Source organism: Microcebus murinus, chromosome 15 (assembly GCF_040939455.1).
Source record: "Microcebus murinus isolate Inina chromosome 15, M.murinus_Inina_mat1.0, whole genome shotgun sequence".
Classification (NCBI taxonomy): domain Eukaryota; kingdom Metazoa; phylum Chordata; class Mammalia; order Primates; family Cheirogaleidae; genus Microcebus; species Microcebus murinus.
In genome coordinates this window covers 26247541-26274289 of record NC_134118.1, presented here as the reverse complement: position 1 = coordinate 26274289, position 26749 = coordinate 26247541, and the positions used below count along the sequence as shown (strand labels likewise).

The 26749-nt window shown below is 39.1% G+C and overlaps 1 protein-coding gene across 7 annotated transcripts; it reads left to right on the top strand.

Annotated features, from left to right (window-relative positions):
- Positions 1 to 614: 614 nt before the first annotated feature.
- On the top strand, positions 615 to 26749 carry ZSCAN12 (zinc finger and SCAN domain containing 12). 7 transcript variants are annotated; one of them, XM_076010545.1, is made up of 6 exons: positions 615 to 2229; positions 4436 to 4671; positions 7362 to 7623; positions 8794 to 9274; positions 13029 to 13173; positions 14953 to 24038. In XM_076010545.1, the coding sequence occupies exons 4-6, from the start codon at positions 8861 to 8863 to the stop codon at positions 16413 to 16415; spliced, it is 2022 nt and encodes a 673-aa protein (XP_075866660.1). In that variant the 5' UTR covers positions 615 to 2229; positions 4436 to 4671; positions 7362 to 7623; positions 8794 to 8860; the 3' UTR covers positions 16416 to 24038. The 7 variants fall into 7 exon arrangements, 6 of the variants coding, with proteins under 6 accessions (XP_075866660.1, XP_012597488.1, XP_075866661.1 ...); XR_012923230.1 differs by lacking the exons at positions 615 to 2229; positions 4436 to 4671; positions 7362 to 7623 and adding exons at positions 7649 to 8102; positions 25769 to 26749 and having other exon boundaries at positions 14953 to 16273; positions 23990 to 24530; XM_012742034.3 differs by lacking the exon at positions 615 to 2229 and having other exon boundaries at positions 4074 to 4671.

Genomic DNA, 26749 nt, shown 5'->3' with positions numbered 1-26749 from the left:
TTTTTTTTCTATATATATCAGTTGGCCAATTAATTTCTTTCTATTTATAGTAGAGACGGGGTCTTGCTCTTGCTCAGGCTGGTTTTGAACTCCTGACCTTGAGCAATCCGCCCGCCTCGGCCTCCCAAGAGCTAGGATTACAGGCGTGAGCCACCGCGCCCGGCCAGTAGTCTTGTTATTTAAGAAATACATTTAGTAAGGCTATAGCTTCCATAGATTTTGATTCCTCTGATGGCTCTGGGCAGAGTCAGCTGAAAACCTTCTGAAAAAGATTCACCACTCTAGCTACCACTAAGAACATTCACAGCCCAGTGCGGTGACTCTTGCCTGTAATCCTAGCACTCTGGGAGGCCAAGGCGGGCGGAATGCTTGAGGTCAGGAGTTTGAAACCAGCCTGAGCAAGAGTGAGACCCCGTCTCTACTAAAAATAGAAATCAATTAATTGGCCAACTAAAAATATATAGAAAAAATTAGCCAGGCATGGTGGTGCATGCCTGTAGTCCCAGCTACTCAGGAGGCTGAGGCAGAAGGATCACTTGGGCCCAGGTGTTTGAGGTTGCTGTGAGCTAGGCTGACACCACGGCACTCTAGCCTGGGCAACAAACTGACACTCTGTCTCAAAAAAAAAAAAAAAAAAGAAAAAAGAATATTCATGATTCATGGGAGGAGACCAAATATCAACATTACCAGGAGTTTGGAAGAAGTTGATTCCAGCCCTCATGGAAGACTTTGAAGGGTTCAAGACTTCCGTGGAGAAAATAACTGCAGATGTAGCAGAAATAGCAAGAGAACTAGAATTAGAAGTGGAGCCTGAAGTTGTGGCCAAATTGCTTCAATCTCATGATAAGACTTTAGTGAATGAGGAGTTGCTTCTATGGATGAGCAAAAATAAAATAAAATATTTCTTGAGATGTAATAAAAAAGGTTTCTTGAGGAACACCTGGTAAAGATGCTGTGAACATTGTTGAAATGACACCAGAGGACTTAGAATATTACACAAACTTACTTGATAAACACCAGCAGAGTTTGAGAGATTTGACTCCAATTTTGAAAGTTCTAACATGAGTAAAAAGCTATCAAAAACCATTGTATGCTATAGAGAAATCTTTCATGAAATGAAGAGCCAGTCAATGCAGCAAACTTCATTGTTGTCTCATTTTAAGAGATTATCACAGCCTCCCCAACGTTCAGCAACCACCACCCTGATCAATCAGCAGTCATCAACATCAAGGAAGGCTCTCAACTAGCACAAAGATTATGACTCACTGATTGTTATTATGACTCACTGTTGTAATTGTTAGTATTTTTCATCAAGAAAATATTTTTAAATTAAGGTATATATGTTTTTACACATAATGCTATTGCACTCTTAATAGACTACAGTACAGTGTAAACATAACTTTTATATTCACTGCGAAACCACAAAGTTTATGTGACTCACTTTAGTGTGATATTTGCTTTAGTGTAGTGGTCTGGAACCAAACCTGCAATATCTCTGAGGTTTTCCTATGAGAGTTAATTGACTAAATTTCTGACATGCAATATAAGCAGGCAAAACTGCATTGCTTTTTGCCACCGTTGTTTTTCTTCATCATCTGACTAATTCACCAAAGTTTCTATATCAAAAAGGTAATAGAGTCTTATTATTATTTAATCCTGAAGTAGCTAAAATATCTTTTAGTTAATTTTTATGCTATTTTTCACTTGTTTGTTTTATCTTTTGCAGAGTTTCTCTACCTTAAAATCATTGCCTTGATCTCCCATAGTTTGGAGTTGATCTCTGTTAACATTGGATTTGTTAGGTCTTAGCATCAGCCTAAAGCACACTTACTGCTGTAGTGAGCCAGTCTTCTGAGCTATTTCACCCAGGAATGGATTCAGTCCAGCCCTTCTAGGCTGCTGAAGAACCAAAGAAATGTCAAATAGTTAAAGAATCTAGTCTGCACAGAAGGGGAGATTCTGGCCAGGAGTTCTTTAGACAAAGCTTCAAGCAGTTCTGCCGTGGTTAGTCACTTGAGCCTCAAGAGTCTAGCTCCAGGCTCTTTGCCATCAGTGGCTGAGACCAGAGATACACAGCATCCCTGCTTGGAACTACTGATACTGGAACAGTTCCTGATCATCCTACTCAAGAACTCAAAGTGTGGGTGCAGGAGTAGCTAAAGCTATAGTAAGGAGGCTGTCACTGTACTGAAGAACTTGGAGAGGAAGCTGGATGATCCAGGAGGAAAGGTACGGTAAAGAAGAAATGGTCTATTATCAAACAGCAGTATTATCTCCAGAGGGAGATAAGAGAGCTGAGATCTACTCTCTAGTATAGTCAGAGGAAAATGGCCTGAGTTATTTATTTTTGTTTTTATTTTGTTTTGTTTTTTAACTTATTGGCCTTATATATTTTCCTTTCTCTATCCTTTTATCCCCGGTGCTTGCAGACTAGGGAAATACTGCTTTCTACCCTCCCATCCTGTGTTCCATAGTAATATTGGGATCTTAACCCAAGCCAAATTGTATCAAATTGTCCCCAGGTTTCTGCCATCCTACAGGGACAGGAAATGCCTTAAGGACAAATAGTGTATCTGGCAGCAGCATAGGACTCTCCTGGGGTCCATCTCCAACCAGTAAAGGTCAGCTCAGCTCTGAATCTTGAGAGTTGCACTCTGTTCGGGAGAAAGTTAAGGAGGAGATCACACTGGGAAAAGTTAGGAAATGTTGATGTCTTTTTGCATTTTTCCAAATGAGCCTCATCACTAAAATCTTTGCCTAACTTTCATTTGATCTCTAAGGCCTGTTCCACTTTAAACCTGTTCCTCTAAGCCAGGAGTCCTCAAACTTTTTAAATAGGGGGCCAGTTCACTGTCCCTCAGACTTTTGGAGGGCCATTGGAGAGTGCGGTGCACATGCCACACATGCGCACTGTGGGCCCAGGACGAGTCGGCTGCTAAGCAGGACAGGCAGCCGTGGCAAAAACACCTGGCAGGCTGAATAAATGTCTGCTGCATGTGGCCCGCAGGCTGTAGTTTGAGGACCCCTGCTAAGCATATTATTTTACCCTTGATTATGTTTCTTTTCTCTCTTCACTTCTTTGTATTAAAATTGTTGAAAAATCCTGCTAGTCTCTTATCTCATATTGCATGGTTCAGTTTCTCTGTTCTAACTTAATACTTACCAACTGCCCTGACCCAGACTTCTTATCCCAAAGGCAGAACAGTTTTGTATTTTGAAGCCAATAGAAAAATATTGAAAGGCTACATGCAATAGAGAAATTTTAAAATGTACATTTTTTAAAAATGAGTTTAGGAAACATAAAAGATTTATTGGTAGGTGCATGCTTTTTAGAAAAGCATATATATATGTATACCAAAATGTAATTATACTGTACATTTTATTTACCACTTGTTTGAAAACTTAATATTACATTGTGGATATCTTTTCAAGTGAGTTACATGTGGGGTTTTTTTGTGGGTTTTTTTTTGCCTTGTTTAGTTTTTTTTGAGACAGAATCTCATTCACCACCCTGGGTAGAATACAGTGGTGCCATTGTCGCTGCAACCTCTGACTCTTGGGCTCTAAGAGATCCTTCTGCCTCAGCCTCCCTCGTAGCTGGGACTACAGGCGCGTGGCCACAATGCCAAGCTGGGCTTTTTTTTCTTGTCTTTTTGGTAGAGATGGGGGTCTCTTGCTGATGATAGTCTCGAACTCTAGGAATCAAGTGATCCTCCTGCCTCAGCCTCCCATACTGCTAGGATTACAGGCATGAGCCACTGTATGTGGCCCAAGTCAGTTACATGTAATATAATACATATACATATAGCTGACATACATGTCATTGTATTGGTATCAAATTATTTTTAAGTAGCCCTAGAGGGTTTAAAAATTATTTTTTAGAGACAGACTTTCGTTTTGTCACACAGGCTGGGATGCAGTGGTATGATCATAGCTCACCATAACCTTAAACTCCTGGGCTCAAGCAGTCCTCTCACCTCAGCCTCCCAAGTAGCTCTGACTACAGGCATGTGCCACTATGCCTGGCTAATTTTTTAATTTTTTTGTAGAGATAGTATCTTGCTATATTGTCTATATCTTGAAGACATTTTGGAAGAAGTTCTTTTTTTGTTCCCTCCTTCCTATTTCTTTTCTTCCCCATAAATAACCTTTCCTTGCTCTTTATTTTTATGGATTATCCTTTCATTATTTGTTGTTTAAATACAAGCATATGTACATATACATGTAAACACACACAACTCCCCATTTTTTAAATGGCAGCACACTGTAATTTAAGTCATAAACTCAATACACATCTGTTTTATGTGAAACATTTTATTCTGTCTCTTGTTTCTAGCATCTTATTCCAATAAGTGCTTATTTAATGAGCAAGTGATTTAGTATATATAATTATGTATGTATGGATTATGCTAAAATTGTCAGTCTTTTCTTTCAGATGATTTAATCAAATGGAGAAAAAGAAAGTGTTTCCAGAGCAGAAGAAATCTGAAGAAATAACAAGCCAACAGGAAAACTCAGTCAGATTTGAAGGCAGTATTCCTCAGAACTTTGATTGTATAGAAGTCCAAATGTATGAGGGAGAACTAAAAAAACATCCAGAAAATACCACAGTGCTGAGTGTGGAATGATTTTCACTAAGAATTCTGTTCTTAGCATCAAAGATTCACCCTGGTGAGAAATTCTATGATTATAATAAGTGTGGAAAAGTCTTTACTCAAGTGCAGGCTTCATGAAAATAAGAGAATTGCTTTTTCATCATATCCACATTGGAGAGAAACCCTTTCAGGGTAATCAGTGTAGCAAAATATTCCTTCGATTTTTGTTCTTTATTAAACTTCAGAGAAGTCACTCAAAAGAGAACTTAGGAAATTGATAAATATAGATGGAAAAGGCTTTGAACAATAGCACCTCATCTGACATTGAAATCTCTTAAGTGTCTAGCATCTGAAATTGGCAAGGCAGAATTTCTGTATACCAGACTGCACAACAGGCTTTGATAAGAACCAGCCCTTCAAAATGTACCCCCAAAATTCTGTCAGATTTAACAGAACAAACATTCACTTTTTCCCTAACAACTTGATCAAATAAAATATTTTAGTGATTCAAAGGATGTCCTGTGGACCACCAGTTTAGGTTTCCAGAGGTTTTACTAGTTGTTCCAAAATACAATTTTCACAAAAACTTACACTGCTGTTTAATAATATTTTTTAGTGAAACCTTAAATTGTACATAAAATACAAATAGGAATATTAGATAGTTAATGTATTTTAAATGTTGCTACAGTCATGATGATTTGTCAAGTCAAAAAATCTTATTCAGCAACTTTTTAGTAACAGCACAGTGAATCTTTGGGCCTTCCATTTCTACTTAAGTTCTGATATGTAACACAAAGCTCCCAGCCAAGATTCCAAAAAGAAAGATGAATCTTTTTTTTTTTTTTAAATAGAGGTGTATTAATTTGCATTAGGAAAACATTAGAGATACTCAAGCAAGCTAGTCTTCAAAGAAAAGAAATAAGCAAACTCAGATTTTGCCTATAGGCCAGGCAAGTAATATAAATGAGCAAAGCAGTCTTGGAGTCAAAAACAAGGGAAAACAACAAGAAACATTTTTTATATTTCATTAAGCATCCAGGAAAATTGCCAAGCTTATCTTTTTTGATCTTGAGTACTACTGCATGAGAAAGATGATCAGGTTAATTATTCATTTTGACCACCATAATAATGACCTTTTCATGCTTTTAAGTATAGTATATTTTAAGGAAAAGCTTAATAAGCTTTATTGCTGAATTACTTAAATCATCAACTAATATTTTTGGAACCATCATTAATTTTCATACTGGTCATTAAATTATGACTTATGTAATCATACAACCAATGTTTCACAACTTAAAGCCAATTCTATCACAAGGGATCTTTAAGACAAATAGGTTTGATTATCAGTTTAAGAATAGGAATCATGATGTAAGTAAAAAAAATACATTGCCTTTGAGACTAATTTTCCTTTAGCAAATTTAGCCAAAGATCATATTCTTATCAAAAGCATGTCTCCTTTGAAAGGAAACTCATATTTCTAATACTAGATAATCTTCCTAAGAGGGCAAAACCTATCTAAAGGGAGGGACTGCTTCTCAAATCCACTGCATTATGTGGGGATGCATGTCCAGCATTGCCATGTCTTTCAATTTAACTTTTTTTTTTTTTTTTGAGACAGTCTAGCTCTTTCGCCTCAGCTAGAGTGCAGTGGCATCATCATAGCTCACTGCAATTTCCAATTCCCAGGCTCAAGTGATCTGCCTCAGCCTCCCAAGTAGCTAGGACTACAGGCATGCATCATTGTTCCCAGCAAATTTTTTTTTTTAATATTTTGGACAGATGGGGGTCTCACTATTGCTCAGGCTGGTGTTGAACTCCTGGGTTCACGCGATCCTCCTGCCTTGACCTCCCAAAGTGCTAGTATTATAGGCATGAGCCACTGTGCCCAGCCAGAAACAACTTAAATGTCCATTCTGTCAAAGAAATCTTGTCATATGCTACACCGTGGGTGAACCTTGAGGATATTATGCTAAGTGAAATAAGCCACTCACAAAAAAGACAAATATTACATGATTCCACTTATTTGAGGTATCTAAAGTAGTCAAACTTTTAGAAAGAAGGTAGAATCGTGGTAGCCAGGGCCTGGGAGAAGGGGAAAAGGAAAGTTGTTGTTCAATAGGTATAGCGTTTCAGTTTTGCAAGACCAAAAAGTTCTAGATATTTGTTGCACAACAGTGTGCAAACCTTAATACTACTATACTGTACACTTTAAACATGGTTAACATGGTAAATTTTATGTTAGTGGTTTTTACCACAATAAATTTTTTAAAAATCAAAATGATAAGTTTTTTAAAAAGGCTTGTGTCCATCCCTGACAATCCGAAACTACCATCGGACTCTCTGGCCAGAGAGTTTGAGATTATGGGCACCTTACCTGGCTTCTTTGTACCTGGGATATTACAGCTGCAGTTATACTTAGGGAGGATTGACCTCTTTGATTCTTTCTGTCCAAGAACAGGATATTGCTTTCTATTTGTTTAGGTTCACACTTAACCTTTGAGGAGAGTTTTAAAGTTTTCTTCATATACACTTTACTCATTTCTTGTTTATTCCTAAGTATTTTCCCTTTTTTGTTGCTATTGTAGATATGGTCTTCTCTTCCATTATATCTCGTAACTGGTTCTCGCTGGTTATTCGTATATATGAAGGCTATTAACTTTTAGTATGTTGATTTTATATCCTGCTTATTTCCTAAATTATCTTTTTAATGTAGTTTTTCCATGAATTCTGTGGGTTTTCAGATGTATAATCATATCATTAATACAGAAAAGAGAACATCAGAGAATCATTGACGGTGAAAAAGCCTGCAGAAAACAGCAGGTTGGCTCTTGAGATGCCTCCTAGCAGAGGTCCCTTCACCATCATGAGTGGGAAGGTCAGCGGGAGAACATCCCTTTGAGGAACCGCGAACCTCAGAGATACAGAAACCTGAAATGAGAGTGGAAAAGCACGGGATTTCCCAATCTTCGGAGCAGCTCTACAAGCCTCGACCACCCACTGGGTCGGGGAAAGTGGGGACAACAGCCCGGTAAAGAGAAAGAGAAAGATAACCAATTCCGTCTACCCTCAGGCTGCGAATCCTCAGCCGCCTCTTGCGTGGGCGCGCGGAAAAGCTACCGAGTTGAAAGCCCCTCCCGCCCCATTCCTAGAGCAGCCACGGAAGTGCGCCTCGCGCGGCCCGGCTAGCCGGTCCCGTGCCCCGCGCGGCCACTTCCGGCTTTTGTGGGTCGCCCTTGGTGGGTTTCGGGACCTGAAAGGGTTCGAGGTCTCAGCCTTTGGCACCTGCGGTGGAAGTCTTCTGTTGTCCTTTGTGGGCAGCGGGGTGAACAAGCCTGTGCTCCGGACGCGGCGGGCGGGGATTTCTGTGTTCCCGCGGCCGGAGCCCTTTAGGCCCGGGCTGCTGTGGGACCGGCCCCGGTCCTCCCCTGCCCAGGCGGGTCCGCAGAAAGCTCTGCTTCCTCAGAGGCCATTCCCCGGCCTCCTTGCCGAGGACGTCAGAGCCCTAGGGTGAGGGGCCCGCTTGCAATCTCTGCAGAGGGTTCGGGCTGTTAGCCCCTTCACTCTTGGATTTGTCTTGGGCCCTGAGCGGTGGTTGTATCTCTCCTGTTCAGAGCCTCTGGACATTTCTGGGCATTACTGGGTCACAGACGCTGGCCGGCGCCCCTTTCCTGGGCCTGCCTTGCTTTCGATTTATAATCACAGAACTCAAGGCTAGAAGAAAGCCTTAAAGAGTAATCTGTCTCTTCAGCCTTTTCACGTTATAAATGAAGAATAAGGAGCAGAGAGATTAAATCCCAAAGAAATAAATTAATATGACTTTGTTGCTTTTATGATTTCACGGTTTCCACCAGACATTTGGGCATTTAAAAAAAAAAAAAAGCAACTAATCAAGGATATCCCAACCTTTTATTATTATACTCTTGTTCTGAATGTTAGTTTTATTCCATTTACTTGTTCTTTATTTTAGGACTAAATAGAAATATTTCCTGCCACATCTTACTCTTCCTTGAAGTTCTGAAATACTTGGCATCTTTTCTCTTTAAATTAGTTTATTATTAAGTCTTTTCTATCAAAGTATTTCTCTTAGTATAGTAAATTTATCTGGGGGCAGACTTTCAAAAGTCACACTTAAGTTCTTAGAATTTGCAATTTTTATTTATGGTATAATTTGTATTAATAATGATGGCTTATTCCTCAGGTACATCCAGGAAGAAACTTTCCAGGTCAGATCTTACTTGAAGCACTGATAAAAGTTTTGCATAGCTATGATGGCATCTACTTGGGACATGCAGGCCCACAAGGACCAGGATGAACTTTTGGAAGTAAAGATAGAGGAGGAAGAGGAAGAGAAGTATACCACCAGACAGGATCAGAACCTGCAAAAGAACAACACCCATAGCAGAGAGATCTTCAGACAGTACTTCAGACAATTTTGCTACCAGGAAACATCTGGACCCCGTGAGGCTTTAAGCCGACTTCGAGAACTTTGCCATCAGTGGCTTCGGCCAGAGACCCACACCAAAGAACAGATTCTGGAGCTGCTGGTTCTGGAGCAGTTCCTTACCATCCTGCCAGAGGAGCTCCAGGCCTGGGTGCAGGAACAGCATCCAGAGAGTGGGGAGGAGGTGGTAACTGTGCTGGAGGATTTAGAGAGAGAGCTGGATGAGCCAAGAGATCAGGTGAGAAAAAAGATGTGATTTCCGTTTGAGAAAAGATAAATTATGGATTTCTAGTCCAGAGGGAAGTACAGCGTTATTCCACTAAGCATAGTCTTAACAGTTTGGTGCATCAGAAAGGGGCCCAAGTTTAATGGAAAATTGGTTAATATGGTGTTAACTTTTGTGCAGAGGGATGGTGTATTTCTGTACTACAGTACAAAATTCTGTTTGATGAACATGCAGCTTAGCTTAGAAACAGAAGACTTCTAGGACAGAGAAAAGATGTAAAGACAAAGGTAGCAGGTTGGGAAGCAGCCCTGTGAAAGGGGCATCCCTTCTGTTGCACAATATAAATATGAATTAAGTTTCCCTGACTCTCCATTAAAATATTTAAAGATGGAGAAATGAAAGTCACCTTCTCAGGGGAATAAGAGGTAGGAGCATAATGGAAAGATAGTGGGGAGAAGCAGAGCAGGATTCCATGTTTCTTTGAGAAGTAGAAAGCCTAGTTAGGTGGAAAGGTGAGTTTTAAGAAGAAAAGTTGAGATAGAGAGTCCAGGACTTTAAATCCCAACCTCTGGAGTTTAGATTTTATTCTGTAGGACAGAGGCTCTGAACCTTTTCTGCTTGAGTCTAAATGAGTTTCCTAATCCTAAAACGTAAAGGAGAACCAAATTATGCAGAACTGTTTTGTTCTGTTTTAATAATGATGTAGGACAGTGGTTCTTAACCAGTGGGAATTGTATGCCCCAAAAGGCATTTGGCAATGTCTTGAGACATTTTTGTTTTTTGTAAGTGAGGGATGTGCTGCTAGCATCTGGTGGGCAGAGAGGACAAGGATGATGCTAAACACTTTGGAACACACAGAACAGTCTCAGACAACAAAGAATTATCTGACTCAACGTATCAGTAGAGCCTGGTCTAGGAAAGGTTGGTATAAAGAGGATGAACTTAGTGAAATAATAAAACAGGAAGTGTAATCTAGCATTGGGATACAAAATAGAGTGGAGAAAGAAGGAGCCTCTGGCAAAAAGATGTAAGTCTGAAATAGGGTTGTGAAAGTGTGATTGCAAGGGGTGAGGCATGTCTTACATAAGAATTAATTGGAAATTATGACATTGGATTTATAAAGAAGGAAGAATCAATGGAGAACTCTACAGAGCAGTCTGTTCTAGGCTAAGCACTAGGGATGTGGAGCTTGAAAGACTAGTGTAGTGGAAACACTCCTAACAGTTAAAGACTGTAGGAAATCAGTAAGCAGATAGTTACTCTTTACGGCACTGTGAATACAACAGTGAACAAAGCATAGAAAGTTGCTGCTCTTATGTATTAATAGATTCTAGTCTACTGAGAGGAGACAGATGGTAAATTTTTAAAAAAAACAAGCATATAAGATGTCAGTGGTGATAAATCCTGTTAAAACAACAGTAACAACAATAAAAGCAGAGAAAAGGAGCAGTGAAGGAAATGGGGATTTTGCTATCTTTGGTAGACTTGTCAGAGAAGGCTTTTCAAATAGGGTGATGTTTAGAGCAGAAATCTGACTTAAAAGAGCAAGCCATTAAGCCATCAAGGATAAGAGCATTCAGGCAGAGGGAAAAGTAAATAGATAGGTCTTAGAGGGAGAATGTGCTTGTCATGGTAGAGATGTGTTTGTCAAGGAGGAGATAAAATAGTTATAAGGAGATAATATTATAGGGACTTGTAAGTCATTTGGGCAGAAAAGAGATATAAAATGACTTAAATTTTAAAATAATCACTGTGACTACTGTGTTAAGAAAGTTCTACAATGGACCTGGCATGAGGGTTGGGGAGGAATAGGGGTCAAAGGTAGAAACAAGTAAACCATTTTAGGAGGCCATAGATGTATACAATAATCTAGGCAAGCGATATTGGTGACTTGGACTAGGATAATAGCAGTGAAAGTGGTAAAATGTGGATTGGATTCTGGATATATTTTGAAGGTAGAGCTTGATAGATTTGTTTTTATATAGAATTAAAGAATGTGGGATGTGAGAGAAAGTAAGTTAAGGATTATGCCAGAGTTTTTAGTCTGAACATCAGGTAGAATGGATTTGTCATTCATAGAGATGGTGAAGATTGGGAAAAAAAGTATGTTTGGGGTGGAGGGACAGGAATCAAAAGTTAGATTTTACCCATGTTAATTTTGAGATTCCTGTTAGAATCCAAGTAAAAAAGTTGAGCAAGCAACTGGATATGGTTGGAATTAAATAGAGGGCATCTGTGCTAGAAAATTGGGATTTTCAGAGTGTGCATGATATTTAAAGCCACCAGACAGGATGAGATTATCAAGGGAGTAACCAGCAGTGGAAACAGAAGGAGTGGCCAGGGAGGTAGGAAAAGAACCAGAAGAAAGAATGGGATTTTTAGGTGCAGGCAAGAGTAATTTGGTTTTAAACATGTTGAGTTTGTATTGCCAACTAGTCCTTTCTCTGAAAGCCTGCTGGGGTTAGCTAATGTAGCTTACAGCTTGATTTCTGAGACCTAGTTAGAGATCCAGGGATAGAAGGCACAACTCAATGTACTGACCTTTTGTTTTTTCTTTCTTTTCTCAAATTTGAGGTATGAAAAATATCTTTTTCTGTACTTTTGATATTCTGTACATTTTGCTGATTCTGGCTCTTATTCTGGAGATAGAGGCTACAAAATGAAACTGTATCAGAGAAATAAAGGCAGTGTATAGTGATTTCTTATTTACAAAATTTAGCATTTGAAGGGAATGGGGGAGTAATGTGAAGGCCTGTTGTATGCCTAGGTCCTGTGCTAGATGCTTTGTATACATGATATGTATAATCTCAAGGAGAGTAACTAAGGTCACAGAGCTACTAAACGAAGAAATGAAGTAATTGGTGTGATTCCAAATCCTTGCTTTTAAATGCAAGAGGAAATGGGCCTATAGAGGAATGGGAGCCACAGAGTGGCTGAAATTGCTGAATAATGAGTTAGTTCATTGAGGAAGCAAGGGTCAGAGGGAAGCAGAAAGGGATGGGATTGAAGGCAAAAGTAGAGAGAAATGTGAGCCTTGAAAAAGAGAAGACATCTTCCTCTAAGAAGGGAAGGAGAAGAGTATGAGGATGGAGATAAAGTGAAGGGTAGATGATTTTTGAGATGATTGTGATCTTAGATAAGTAGAAAAGAAGATCATCTCCCTAGAGAGAAATGGGATGGGCACCTCAGAAGGGCAGAGATGATTGGAAACAGCTTCTGGAATGAATATGAAGAGATTTCTCTCCTTTCCCTTTTTTCCTTTTCTTTCTCCTTCCTTGGCCCACCCTCTTTCTTTTCTTCCTATTTCTCATTTTTTGTTTCCTTTTGCCTTTCTTTGCTATCATTTCTCTGTATTATTTCCTTTTACTTATTCCCTTTCCTTTTCCTCTTTCTCTTATGTTTTATTTTCCCCTAAGTTCTATGTTTTTTATTCTTCTGCCTCTTTTACCTTCTTTTTCTTTTTTCCTATGTTTTGTCTTTCTTTCCCTTCTCCACTTCTTTGAACATGAGACAAAGTATTAATAGTAACCAACATACTTTAGCTGTTAACAACAGGGGAAATTATTTTGGGCTGGGGAAGGGAAGATTCCTCATAGGAGGCAACATTTACATGGGCCTTGAAGATTGGGTAGGGTTATGACAGGCTGATATTTGGGAAGAAGGTTATTTCAAGTTTCAGTAAGCTGGGTGCCACTGCTATGAATAGTGTACTTTTTTGTTTTTTGTTGTCAGAGTGAGTCTGTCAGCTATATCTCATTTTCTTCAGGTCTTAGTCCATACTGGGGAACAGGAAGTGTTCTTGCAGGAGATGGTACCTCTAGGAACAGAACAAGAACATAGTATGTCCTTCCAGTCCGTAAAAGCCCAGCTAAAGTGTGAATCTCCGGAACTTGGAGTCCAGCAGGAACAAGGTAAAGAAGAAAGTCCCATCTTGGAAGGAAGAGGAATACAGGGAAAATTAACACAGAACATTGGGGCGCTTTTTTACTTAGTTCTGTTTCTGCTCATTAAATTCAGAAAGGGCTCTCTAGGAATCTGATGGCTCATACATGGACTGTTGGACAGCCTGGTTTCTCAATCTTCAATTCTTTCCTTTTATTTAATATTCATGTTTTTCTAAATTCTAGTTGTATTTTATTTTAGATCACTTAATTTAGTCCTTCTGATACTGACCTCTGTGTTGTTTCTAACCTTTGTTCTACCAGACAATACCACTATCTTCCACTTGGACTATATCCTTTCTCCTTCAGTAAGTAAGCCTTTGCCCCATAATGTCTGCAACTAACTCTCAGATGGTCAAGACAAAAAAAAAGTTTATACTAATAAAGAGAAGGAATAATAATGCAAATGTGGCAAAATATTAAAAGTTGGGGAATGTGTAAAAAACCCTCTACCTTCCTTATCTCTACTTTGTCTATAATTTTTTCTGTTTCACTTAATTTTTTTAAATAGGTAAAAATTAGTGTGGTTCAAAATCAGAAATTTTAAAAGTTATTCAATGAAAAGTTTCCACTCTACTCAATTCCCCCAGTGATCTAATCTCTTCTCCCTACTCTGAAATAAGTTGTCACTGTTACTAATTTCCTGTGTGTCCTTCCAGAGATGTTTTCAATGAATAGACATTTTTCATATTGAAACAAATATATTTTTCTCCCTTTATCGCTAAGATGCTAGATTCTTGCATTTTTTCTTTCTTTCTTTTTTTTTTTTTTGACATAGTTTGGATTTGTCTCACATCTGGACATTTTTTATTTCTTAACAGCTGGTTAATATGAAAATGCTTGGGTGTACTGCACAATAAACTTAGCCAGTCCCCTGCTAATGATATTTGTCTTCAGTATTTTACTGTAACAAATAGTGCTACAATAAATAACCATGTGTGTGAGTATGTCTGTAGCATAAATTCACATATGTGGAACCACTAGGTCAAAGGTTTGATATTGTGAAATTGCCCTCTATAAAGGATTGGATCAATTCACACTCCCACCAGAAATGTGTGTTATCCATTTTGTGAACACAGTGTTGTATCAAACTGATTAGGCAAATCTGATTGGTAAAAAATTATATCTCAATTTATTTAAATTTGCTTTGTCCCTGATTGTGAGGTGGAACATATTTTCCTATGTCTAAGAGCATTTTCTCTCTTGGAAACCATCAATTTTAACTTTGCCCAGGTTGTTTTTTTTTTTTTTTTTGAGACAGACTCTCACCCTGTTGCCCTGGGTAGAGAGCCATGGCATCATCATAGCTCACTGCAGCCTCAAACGCCTAGACTCAAGTGATCCTCCTGCCTCAGCCACCTGAGGCAGGTACCTCTGACTACAGGCTCATGCCACCCTGCCTAGCTAATTTTTCTATTTTTAACTGAGACGGGGGTCTCACTCTTGCTCAGGCTGGTCTGAATTCCTGAACTCAAGAAATCCTCCTGCCTTAGCCTCCCAGAGTGCTAAGATTACAGGTTTGAGCCACTGCACTTGGCCTCTTTACCAAGTTTTATAGTGGGTTATTGATTTCTTCCTTAACAATTTTTGAAGTAACTTTATAGGTTAGGTCCATCTTATATTCTAATGCCATTTTATGGTCATGAAGAAACTTCTTATGTGTGTTTCATTTGAATAATTTTAAATTGCCTAATGAAGTTACTATTTGCTATTGTTGGACACTAGGTAACATTTGTGATCCCTTTGTAGTTTCAGATGTTGAGACTGGAAATGAGTACAGAAATTTAACTCTAAAGCAAGAAATTTCTGAAGAAATGGAACCATATGGGAATATATCTAATAGATTTGAAAATGATATACCTCGGTCTACTAGGTGTGGAGAAACTCATAAACTTGAAGAAAAAACAGAAGAGCCTTCTGGATACTCCAGGGAAGATAAACAACCTACATGTGATGGAAATGGAGCAAGTCTGACTGAGAACTCAGACCATACTGAACACCAGAGAATCTGTCCAGGAGAAAAATCTTATGAATGTGATGACTGTGGAAAAGCTTTTAGTCAACAATCACGCCTCTTAGAACATCAGAGGATCCATACCGGAGACAGGCCCTATAAATGTGAAGAATGTGGAAAAGCTTTCCGTGGAAGAACTGTGCTTATTCGACACAAAATAATACATACTGGAGAGAAACCATATAAATGTAATGAGTGTGGCAAAGCCTTTGGCCGGTGGTCAGCTCTTAATCAACATCAGAGACTTCACACAGGAGAAAAACACTACCACTGTAATGAATGTGGCAAAGCCTTTAGTCAGAAAGCAGGCCTCTTTCACCATCTCAAGATCCACACAAGAGACAAACCTTATCAGTGTACTCAGTGTAATAAAAGTTTTAGTCGGCGTTCCATACTTACTCAGCATCAAGGAGTTCACACTGGTGCGAAGCCCTATGAGTGCAATGAGTGTGGAAAAGCCTTTGTTTATAACTCATCCCTTGTTTCCCATCAGGAAATCCACCACAAAGAAAAGTGCTATCAGTGTAAGGATTGTGGGAAATCCTTCAGTCAGAGTGGCCTTATTCAGCATCAGAGAATTCACACTGGAGAAAAACCCTACCAATGTGATGTATGTGAAAAAGCCTTTATTCAAAGGACAAGTCTTATAGAACATCAGCGAATTCACACTGGAGAGAGACCCTATAAGTGTGATAAGTGTGGGAAGGCTTTTACCCAAAGATCGGTCCTCAGGGAACATCAGAGAATCCACACTGGAGAGAGGCCCTACAAGTGCGATGAGTGTGGGAATGCCTTCCGAGGAATCACCAGTCTCATTCAGCATCAGAGAATCCACACTGGGGAGAAACCTTACCAATGTGATGAGTGTGGAAAAGCCTTCAGACAGAGGTCAGATCTTAGTAAACACCAGAGAATCCACTCTGGAGAGAGGCCCTACAAGTGTGATGAGTGTGGGAATGACTTCCGAGGAATCACCAGCTTCATTCAGCATCAGAGAATCCATACTGGGGAGAAACCTTACCAATGTGATGAGTGTGGAAAATCCTTCAGACAGAGGTCAGATATTAGTAAACACCAGAGAATCCATAATGGAAGTGGTCCCTATATATGTAAAGAGTGTGGGGAATCATTCAGGCAGAATTCAGCTCTTACTCAACATCAGTCTATCCACAAAGGAGAAAAATCTGTTTCTGTGTGATGACCACAGGGAAGCTATCTCACAGACTTCAGGCTGGTGAGAAATACTAGCTTTCTAGTGATTTGGGGCAAAACTTCAGTCACTATTGCTATAAGTAAACCTCATATATTTAATAAGAACCCTCTGTGTGCTGCCCATTGTATTAGGTGTTGTGGAGAACAAGAAAATAACACCAGACTTATTTTCTTGAAGAGTTTACAGCCTAATTTGGGATATATAATATCCACATATTTAGTTAAATAAGACTTTAGTAGAGTAGGATTGATGCTCAACATGGTATAGCATTAAAATGGCACTTGTTAGACAATAAATGCTATAAATTCTAAAGATAGATTTGTTTTGCCTAGGGTGGTCAGGAAAGACTTTATTGAAAATAGGGTTTGATGAGCAGATTTGGATGGTAAAAGGGAGAAAACATTTAGGTAAAGCAAATGTAAGAGGTAAGAGTGCCTGTGGTTTGGAAGCATCAGTGACAAGACCTAAAGTGGAGAGTTTATTCATAGTGGGCAATTGATTGCATTAAGTCAGAAGCAGCTTAGGAACAGACTGTGGGAGGGCTAGAATGTCAATGATTTCATCTGATAATTTACAGCACTTTGACACTTACAGAGCACTTTTCTCATTTAATTCCTAAAATACCACTGTAAATCAAAATTAGTCTCCATTTTAAAAATGAGGATACTCTTGCTTATGGAGTTGGTGACGTAGCTATAATACCACACAAAACCCAGTACCTAATTGCCAGGTCTCTGGTTTCTAGTTCTGTCCATTACAGTAGTGATTCCCCAACTTTGATGAACATCAAAATCACCTGTGGAGCTTGTTTAACATACCTGAGTCTTACAGACATTCTGTTTCATAAGGCCTAGGATGGGAGTTGAAAAATCTTCATTTTTATAGTGCCACAGTCACTTGTACTCTAATATTTGAGAAACATTGAGTTGAGTCACAGCTGACTTCATAATTGTGTGTGAAGTGAAGAAGCCTGAATACAGTCCTGTAAACAAGGGGATACTGTAGACTTTTATCACAAATCCCTACAGGGGACATGTGCCACCAACTCTTTAGAATAAACAGGAAATTAGACCACCATCATGCCTTAAATCTAAAGTTTTAAGGTGGCCTTTCCATCCCTTCAAAGTTAAGTATTTCAAAACCTACATTCCAAGGCTTATTACCAAGGTCTTCTGAATGCAAGGACTTATATGTTTGTTTATTTAGGGGAGAGGTGCTGGTATTCATTTTTACTTTCAACCTCCCTTTGTTTCCCATCTCTGTCATTATCATTGAATTCTGAGTTTTCTAATAATTGCTCTTGAGAACAGATTACAATTTTTTGGTTTGTATACCTTCTTGAGCACATAAAAGGCCCAAAGATTACAGATACTATCCCTTGGGCGTCTGAAAAAATAACCAACAACTGGTTGACTTTACCCTTGTATTGCTGAGTTAAAAACTCTGGATGAGAGCTTATGATGATTATTTTTGTGGGCAACAGATAAGCCACATAGAAGTACATATGATTCCTGATCTGTTTGTCTTTTTATATAGGAATCAATCTCTACTGTCCTATTATTTCTTTCCTGTTTTACCTTGCCATAACAAATTCCACACCACAATTTCTGGGACTATCTTCCCACTCTAGCCCAAGGCAACTGCAGTCCCTTTTCTTCCCTCACTTCTAGCGGTCAGTGGGTTTGAAGTGGTGAGGCAGTGACAATAGGGGAAGGGGAGAAAGAAAAAAGTAATTTCCATTCTTCTTTAGTAAGTCCCACTCCTAATTACATTTCTATGCAGCTCTGTGTCTTTGTCCTATCTTCTTTCCACTCCTATGATTTATTCTGCTATTTCCCTAATGTCCCTGTCGCTTGCTCCACTATTCATAACTTCTATACAAAATATCATCACAGGGTTAGAACTGGGAGAGTCCTTAGTCCTATAGAAATACCTGTGTTTCTAGTTTTCTAAGTTATAAATGTGAACACATTTTCCCCTAGAAATGATAATGGTATAAGTACTATAATTTAGGCATATGACATGTCAAATTGGCTTTTGGGATTGGAACTTAATATGACTTTCTGCATGGAATAACATTCTTGAGTTCACAACAGAGAAAAGCAAATGAACAGTTGAAAAACAACCACTGCTTATTTAGGCTTTTTCATAACACCAACATTGGAGTTGCACACATAAAGCACTGAGGCAACTGGGATTAGAAACCTAGCTTTTTTACCTCAAGGAAACAAACAAGGATCCCAAATCTATACCTGAGAGCTCTATAGCTATAAGTATATGAGGCCTGTTCCCTAGCTAAACTTACTCTGCTTCCCATTTCTCTCTCTTATGCAAACTCTTCTCATTGGAGGGGACTTAGTAATGTGAACCTTTATGAGAATGCCCTCCTTACCAGACCAATGCTATTCATATTCCTTATCTAGTCTGATTTTATAGACTTGTTATCCAAACTGAAATGGCTCTGCATAGTAATTTCAGAGCCTCTGTGTTCAATCTGATTGTTCACTCGAATGGAAGCTGCTTTTTAAACTTACTTTGCACTTTTTTCAGTGTCTTTATTTGGGGTCTTTCCAGTTAATTTTCTGCTTAACATGTTTCTGTCAATGCACACATGTTCCTCCACTTGCCTTTCTGCACACTACTTAATCTAACTCTCTTACGTACCAAATATAGAGGGACCATAAACAAAGACCAAGAACAATGGAATATGCCTATTATATAAGAGGAAACAGTTCATACTTGTTTAAAAATAAATGTGGGTGTTTTGTTGTTGTTTCTTGTGCTTAAATACAATTGTAGTACCAAAAAAAGGTGGAGTGGCATGGAATTTCCAGGTACACATCATGGATCAAACTAGTTATCTAGGATAAGGAGAAAATATAGAAGAACAAAGTTACTACTTGGAGCTAAATTGACAATACAGAAAAATCGAGGCTTTGAGGGGCAAATAGAGGATGTGACAAAGTATGTTAGATATGGAATAGGAGTGCTACATTGGGGAGTACAGTAAACAGAGAATGCCTTTGATACGGTCAAGAACATCTTTATGGATAAAAGATAGATGTGGTGTGACAGATTCTAGGAAATCAGGGACCTTTGAGGCATCTTATCTATGTGGATTTTGAAATAATCAACAATAACAGGAGCCAGAATGGAAAGGACAAATGTGAAAGTGAAGCGGGTCCAAGGTAGAAGTAATGGCAGTTAATAATAGTAGTAACCACAACAGCCAGTAAAAGTACCTGGTATAAACTCAAATGAATTAATCATAAAGCAGCAGCTTACAGATTACATTAAGGATGAGAATAAGGTTGCCTGGCTTTTCTTTTCTACTTGATTCAAGGTAAACAAGACATTGATTGTTTAAGGCAAAAAGCACAGAGGAGTTAGGGGAGAGTCATGTTTGTAAAGCAATGAAAAGTGAAGTGAGTGTAAACACAGCTGTGGATGAAAAAGTAACCTGACAAATGGATTCTAAAGAGTACAGTAGGAAGGGACTCCAAAGGAAAAAAGATGGATCTCTCCCCCCCAAAATAAATTGTATGTAGTGGTTGGTAGAATTTGAGGTATGAGATAAAGCTCATGGGAAAGGAGAATGGGATTGAGCAGGGCTCTGAATTGAGAAATCTCAACTGTATGGCGAGGTTGGAGATGGAGAGCCCTAAGATACAAGAACTTAGACAAGCTCTGTACTCCTATACTCCATACAGAAGTAGCCTCTTTTGTTAATATACAAAAAATAGATTATTAATTGTAGAGTTGTTATAGTCAAAACAAAGCTATTATTGGCCAACTTTTGGAATTGAGAAAAAATAATACTGTACATTTATTAATTTCTTACTAAGGGACAGGCATTACTAAATGATTTACTTATATTATTTCACTTTTAGCTGGGGAAACTGAAATCAATGAATTAAAGCTGCTCAACCTCACAAAGTTAATATATGGTGGAGCCAGGATTTAAACTCAAGCAGCCCAATTCCAGAACCCATACTTTTAAACTCTGTGATACTCTTCCTGTTCTATTTCAGTTGAATGAACCTTATTTTGCAGTATTTAGTGTCTTGAATAATTATCTGTAGAAATTTTTCAACTCCTGTCACTATTCTGGAAAATACTTAGTCCTGGGGTCCAGACACCTCAGGTAATAACATCACCACCCTCTCTGCATACCAAATCGTGGGTGAGGTTTGGCCAGCATAAACACAGCCCTGATTCTTGTTGCCTGCACAGTGAGGATGTCGCAGGAGACATTCTACTTTAAAAATGGGTTCTTTATATGAAAGGATCACCCTGCTAGCTTAGAACCATAATTCACATTCTGCTTTTTTCTTTAAGGTAGATCATAAAGATTTAAAGAGATGTCCTCAAGTGTTAATAACCCATTATAGATTTATCTTTGATAGAGTTTCTAAAAGTGGTTTTATATTTGGAGCCAGTACCACTTTTTTGATTAAAAAACATAAATATATATAGAATATTGGTTTTGTTTGCTTAAAATTGACATCTTATAGTTCATATGGTACCCCTGTTGACTCCACAAGGCCAGAGTTTGAGCAACAAGTGCATGTTCAACCTGGGGATAATCATGTGGATAGCCTTTTTTTTTGAGACAGAGTCTCACTCTGTTGTCTGGGCTAGAGTGCCGTGGCATCAGCCTAGCTCACAGCAACCTCAAACTCCTGGGCTCAAGCGATCCTTCTGTCTCAGCCTCCCGAGTAGCTGGGACTACAGGCATGCAGGCACCATGCCCAGCTAATTTTTTCTATATATTTTTAGTTCAGCTAATCTCTTTCTACTTTTAGTAGAGATGGGGTCTCTCTCTGGCTCAGGGTGGTCTCGAACTCCTGACCTTGAGTGATCCTCCCACCTTGGCCTCCCAGAGTGCTAGGATTACAGGCATGAGGCACCATGCCCAGCCAATAGCCTTTAATTGAATCTCTTCCCAACTTTTATTCTTTCACACCAAAAAGTTCTTATACCACAGCCCCTCCAGCAGCTCATTTTATTAGAATGTCTTTGGATTCTTGTTCCTTTTAAATGTTTCTGGGTATACTTGTTAAGGAGTCCTAGCACATTTTTTGTACATATACAGTATTTCTACATATATAAATATATGAAAAGTATATGTGTATGAATATATTTTTATATATTATATGTAATTTTTATTATATATATAAGTTAATTTGATGTACATAAATGGATTTTCACAAAGCCAACCAGGATTAGCGTTTTAAATTTCTCAATTGGTTAGCTCCCTAGCTTACATTGTAAGACTGTCATTGAGAGCCAGCAGTTTTTCCCTTGATTTTATGGAAACAGTTTATTTTCTTCACACACATTAAAAAAAAAAAAAATTCAGCATCTGAAACCTGTCAGGGCTCGAAGAGCCTTCACCTATCATACTTCAAGGTGATCTTTGGGGTATATGTTTGCTCCTACCAATCATCTTCCTAAGCCCAACTGGCCTGCTGCTAGTTGTCCCAAGAAGTACTACTAAGTGGAGGCCCTTTGTAACCTCTGATTTATGATTAGATCTTCATTATTGCTCTTGAAGCTTGGTCTGCATATCTTACTTTTTAAATCTAGTGCCTTAGTTCTGCCTACTTCAATGAGGGATTTAGGAGTATCTTTCCATTTCACCCTGGTAAAGAACGAGGCAGTTTAGAGATTCTACAGCTTCCTGTAGCCAATTTTCTTACTCTTAAGCAGGGTTTAAGAACATGATTTCTAGAAACAGATTTCCAGGGTTCGAGTTTCATCTTACTAGCTGAGTGACTTTGGGCAAGTGATTGAACCTCTCTTGTGACTCAGTTTCCTCATATGTAAAATTGTGATAATAGTATTACCTAATTGGGCAATTATTTGGATTAATAGAGTTACATATTATGTAAAGGGCTTAGAGTAGTGCTTGGCATATATTTAGTGCTTTAGAACTGTTTGCTATAGTTTTGAGTGTTATTGTGGGCTCTCAAATGCGTTGGCTCTAGATGCCCTAGCCCAGGTCAGAATTTATCTTTAACCATTCTGCAAGATTTCCAGGACTGCTTCACAGTCCTCCTAGCCCTGGGACTAAAGCTCCCACCAGGTCAGCTTTCACTTTCTTGCCTTAGGAACTGATGAACAGTAGCCAGTAGGGGACACATACCACCCAACCTGGAGAGATTTCCCTGTCTTTTATCTCTGCCCCTGTTATTAGAGATAACTAGCAGCCCACAGTTTCCGCTGTTTGTCTTGGGGCTGCTATTCTGAAGTTCTGGAGCAGAAAGGCCAGCCCCCAGCGGGGCCAGACACCCCCCAGTTTGGCAGCGTGAGCCCTTGGGGTTACCTGACTGCACAGCCAGAATGGCGCTGCTCAGCGAGGGCTGGGTGCTGCCAGACAACCACAGAGAGGAAAAAGCCTCCAGAATCCTAGAGAAGCTGAATGCTGAGGCAGCTGGTGATCGCAGCCATACCTAGAGTTGCAGGCCTTCCTGCCTTTGTGACTTACCTTTGGCGGCGGCGGTGGGCTCAGGGTCTTGGGCTTCAGTTTCAGAATTCGGTGACTCTGATGAGGTTGGGCCTGGTGGTAGAGAGCTGCCGGGGAAAAAGTTAAGGATGACTTGCAAGTTGGGAGGTATCAGGATAACTGGGGCTGTTGAGAAAAAGAGGAAGGTCTGTGTTCCTGATTTTGTAGAAGGGAAAAGTTGGGTTGGCTGGGGGACATGATGTGATTCGTGACTCCCCCAAGAGTAGATAGGTCGATGTAGATAGGTCGATGCTTGAGTACAAGGAAAGAGAAACCACCTACTGGTTGTGAGTTTGAGCAAATTACTTAATCGCTCCGTGTCTCAGTGTCATTCATCTGCCAGTGGAAATAGTATCTACTTAACTTACTCCATTCATAGTATATTTTAAATAAATATTAACTGTTATTTCTCATTTCCTTTTTTTTTTTTTTTTTTTTGAGACAAAGTCTCGATTTGTTGCCCGGCTAGAGTGCCGTGGCATCAGCCTAGCTCACAGCAACCTCAAACTCCTGGGCTCAAGCAATCCTCCTGCCTCAGACTCCAGACTAGCTGGGACTACAGGCATGCGCCACCATGTCCGGCTAATTTTTTCTATATATATTAGCCAATTAATTTCTTTATAGTAGAGAACGGTCTCACTCCTGCTCAGGTTGGTCTCAAACTCCTGACCTCGAGCAATCCGCCTGCCTCAGCCTCTCAGAGTGCTAGGATTACAGGCATGAGCCACCGTGCCTGGCCTATTTCTCATTTCTGTTGCTCTTTTCTCTACTATTTGTGTGGGATGCACTGAGGGGGAAAACCATTGGGAAGGGGGTCGTATCTTTCTCTCAAGCTTTATTAACATAAACATAGTAAGTAAAACTATAGTAAAACTAGTAGATGGAGTTGGCAAATAATTTGCCAAGTAACTCCCGCTCTCCTGATTTATTTAGCTTCCTGACACAGAGTTCCGTTTTCTTTCAGTGCATTGTCCAGGTAAGTGAGTTCTTGGTTGGGTTAAAGAGCTAAACAAAATTTAGTTTCTGTTAACATTGTTATTTTATGCTTTAGGAAGAAGACTAGCTACAAGGAAATACTTCTGAAAAATCAGTGTGAACCCCAAGCTGGAGTGAATCTTCTCCTGAGCTCTCTGATTCCAGAATGGCAGTCCTGTTGCAGGAAAGATCTCTAAAATTGACTAATGGTAGAGGAAGAGGTCTGTGTCTGGGACCAAGAATCAAGCTGGCAAAGAAATCACAGATCTTTCCTCAAACTTTAAGTTGTGACTACCAGGAGATAGATACCTGTACCTCACAGGACTGTCAGGAGACTCAGGGAGCTCTGTCCACAGTTCCTGAGGCCAGGAAGACATAATAAAGAACAGGTGCTGGAACAGGTCCTGACCCCTGCCTGGGAAGCTGCAGACCTAGGTAGGATAATATCATCCAGAATGTGGTTCTGATTCTGAAAGTCCAGGAAAGAAAAAGAAGAAAAGAAAGTAAAATGTTTAAAATTTAAATTTTAAAATTAAAAAAAAAAAAGAATGTGGAGAGGAGGCATCGATCATGCTGGAAAAGCTGAAGATACAGCAGGAATGAAGGACAAGCCACAGGTGGGAAAGGTCGGGAGGATTACTTATAGCTTGACTAGTAAAAGGCTTTGGGAATAGCACAGAAAGCAACAAAACTGAACCTCACAATCCACCAGATGTCTGTGGAGTCATAACCCAGCATTTCCCTCTTGGACTTTAATTCTCCCTTCTATTTATGTGTACCTTTGGAACCTTCTTTTTCTATATTGGGGGTTTTTGTTTGTTTAGGCATTTTTGCTGAGGATTGAGCTTCAAATTCAATTTTCCAATACCAACTTCATTCATCCTGTTGCCTTTAGGTCTAAGGCTAAAGGATAGAACAAGATATGCTTATGGCAGTGATAACACCTTGAAATCAAAGGTTTCAGAGCTAACCTAAGACCCTATCTTAGTTTAGCTCTCAGCATTGTTGCCTTTTGCTATGGAAAGCTGATGATAAAGGATCTCTGGAGAGAAAGAGAAGGAGAGCCTTGCAGGGGAAGCTCTTTATGACCTTTAGTAGTGTCTTCCCTCTTAAAATCTTGCCTTTACTCCTTGTTATCTACCTGATCTTTAAGTAGAAACTCTCAACCATATTTGTGGGGTTTTTGGTTTTTTGCCCTATTTAACTCCTTTGGCTACAAAATGTTGCTTTATTATGTTTTAGACCTGAACATTACCTGAAAAGTTATTTCCCCACTGTAAATTTTCCACTTTACTGATTTCCCACATCAAATTCATATGGTATATTTTGAAACTGGTTTAGCTGTTGTTCCAAGTTAACTTTTATTATATCCCATGTTTATCGATCCATTCAACAAATATTTATTGAGCATTTCATAGATCTATAGTAGTGGCCTAGGAGCATATCAGTAGATAGAAATAGTCCTTTTAACTATCCTTAGCAAATTAAACTTTCTCTTGATTTCATGATATTCCTTACTTCTCAGCTCTGGATTCAAACTGATCTCTTGACTTTTTTGATTATACCTTCCTGATTCTTTGATTGTCACATTTTATGAGAACAGTCTTCCATGTTCTTCCAGTCCCTTTCTGCCTAGCTCAATCTTCTCACTCAAACAGCACCCTCCCCCTGCCACCACCCCATGTTCCATGTGCCTTCTTGGGCACTTCACAAAATTGAGATGCCAGTTTAGAGATTTTAAAAAGGTATGCACACTTTAGGTAAAACTGGGTTTTACTTTTGTCACTGTTCCTTATCATAAGTCTCATTTCAGAAGAGACAACTGACATTTGAATTGTGTGTGTATTTTTTTTAGATGGTGTTACTAAGAATGAAAATAAGAACTTGGCTTCAAAACAAAAAAATTCTGGAGATGCTGAATTATGTGGGGGGAATCTGTAGAAGTACAACATCAATGCAATAAGTGTAGTAAAAGCTTTAGTTGCTGGTGAATTATTACTCAGCATCAAGGAGTCTGTGCTAAAGAGAATCTCTTTGCAATCAAGTTTTGAGAGGCTTTTGCTTATAGTGGATCCCTCCTTTCCCACCAAGAGATCCACCACAAGGAAAAATGCTATATTATGAGAAATGTGGGAAAGCCTTTAGCCATAGGGGCCTTATTTGACATCAAAGAATCCACATAAGAGAGAGAACATAAATGTGCTGACTGTGAGAAGGCTTTCATTCAGCAAGGAAACCTTATATTATTAGAAGCTCTGTGAAGAACATAGGAAGGAAGGCCTCTACCCAAAAGTCAGGACTGACTATGCACCAGAGAATCTACACAAGAGAGAGATCTTAGAAACATGATGACTGTGGAAATGTTTTCTGTGGAATCACCAGCTTTTTTCAGCATTGGAGAATTCACACTAAAGGGAAAACCTGACAGTGTGATGAGTATGGAAAAGTCTTCAGAGATTGGGCCTTGGGAAATATTAATATTAGCAAATTCATATTAGGCTCATCAAAATGAGAGAATTGTGAGAAGTTGTATGGACAGAGATGAAGCCTCAATAGCAGAATCTCTATAGTACTGAAAAGTTAATATAGTTAATGTAAATGGGCAAGTTGTATGGGGAATGAGTATTTTAGACTGCCCACTTTAGCCAGTATGAACATTAAATGAATGCTTCATGTCAAGAAAAGCAAAAGTCAGAGGGTTTTTTTCCTTTTCCAGAGAGGTCTATATATGTAAGCAGCCAGGACTTTTGAAATAAGTTGTTTACCTGTATCACTGGACTTGTGATCTGTCTCCTGGATGATTGTCTGTGGGTTGGGTAACATGTTATTTCCTTTA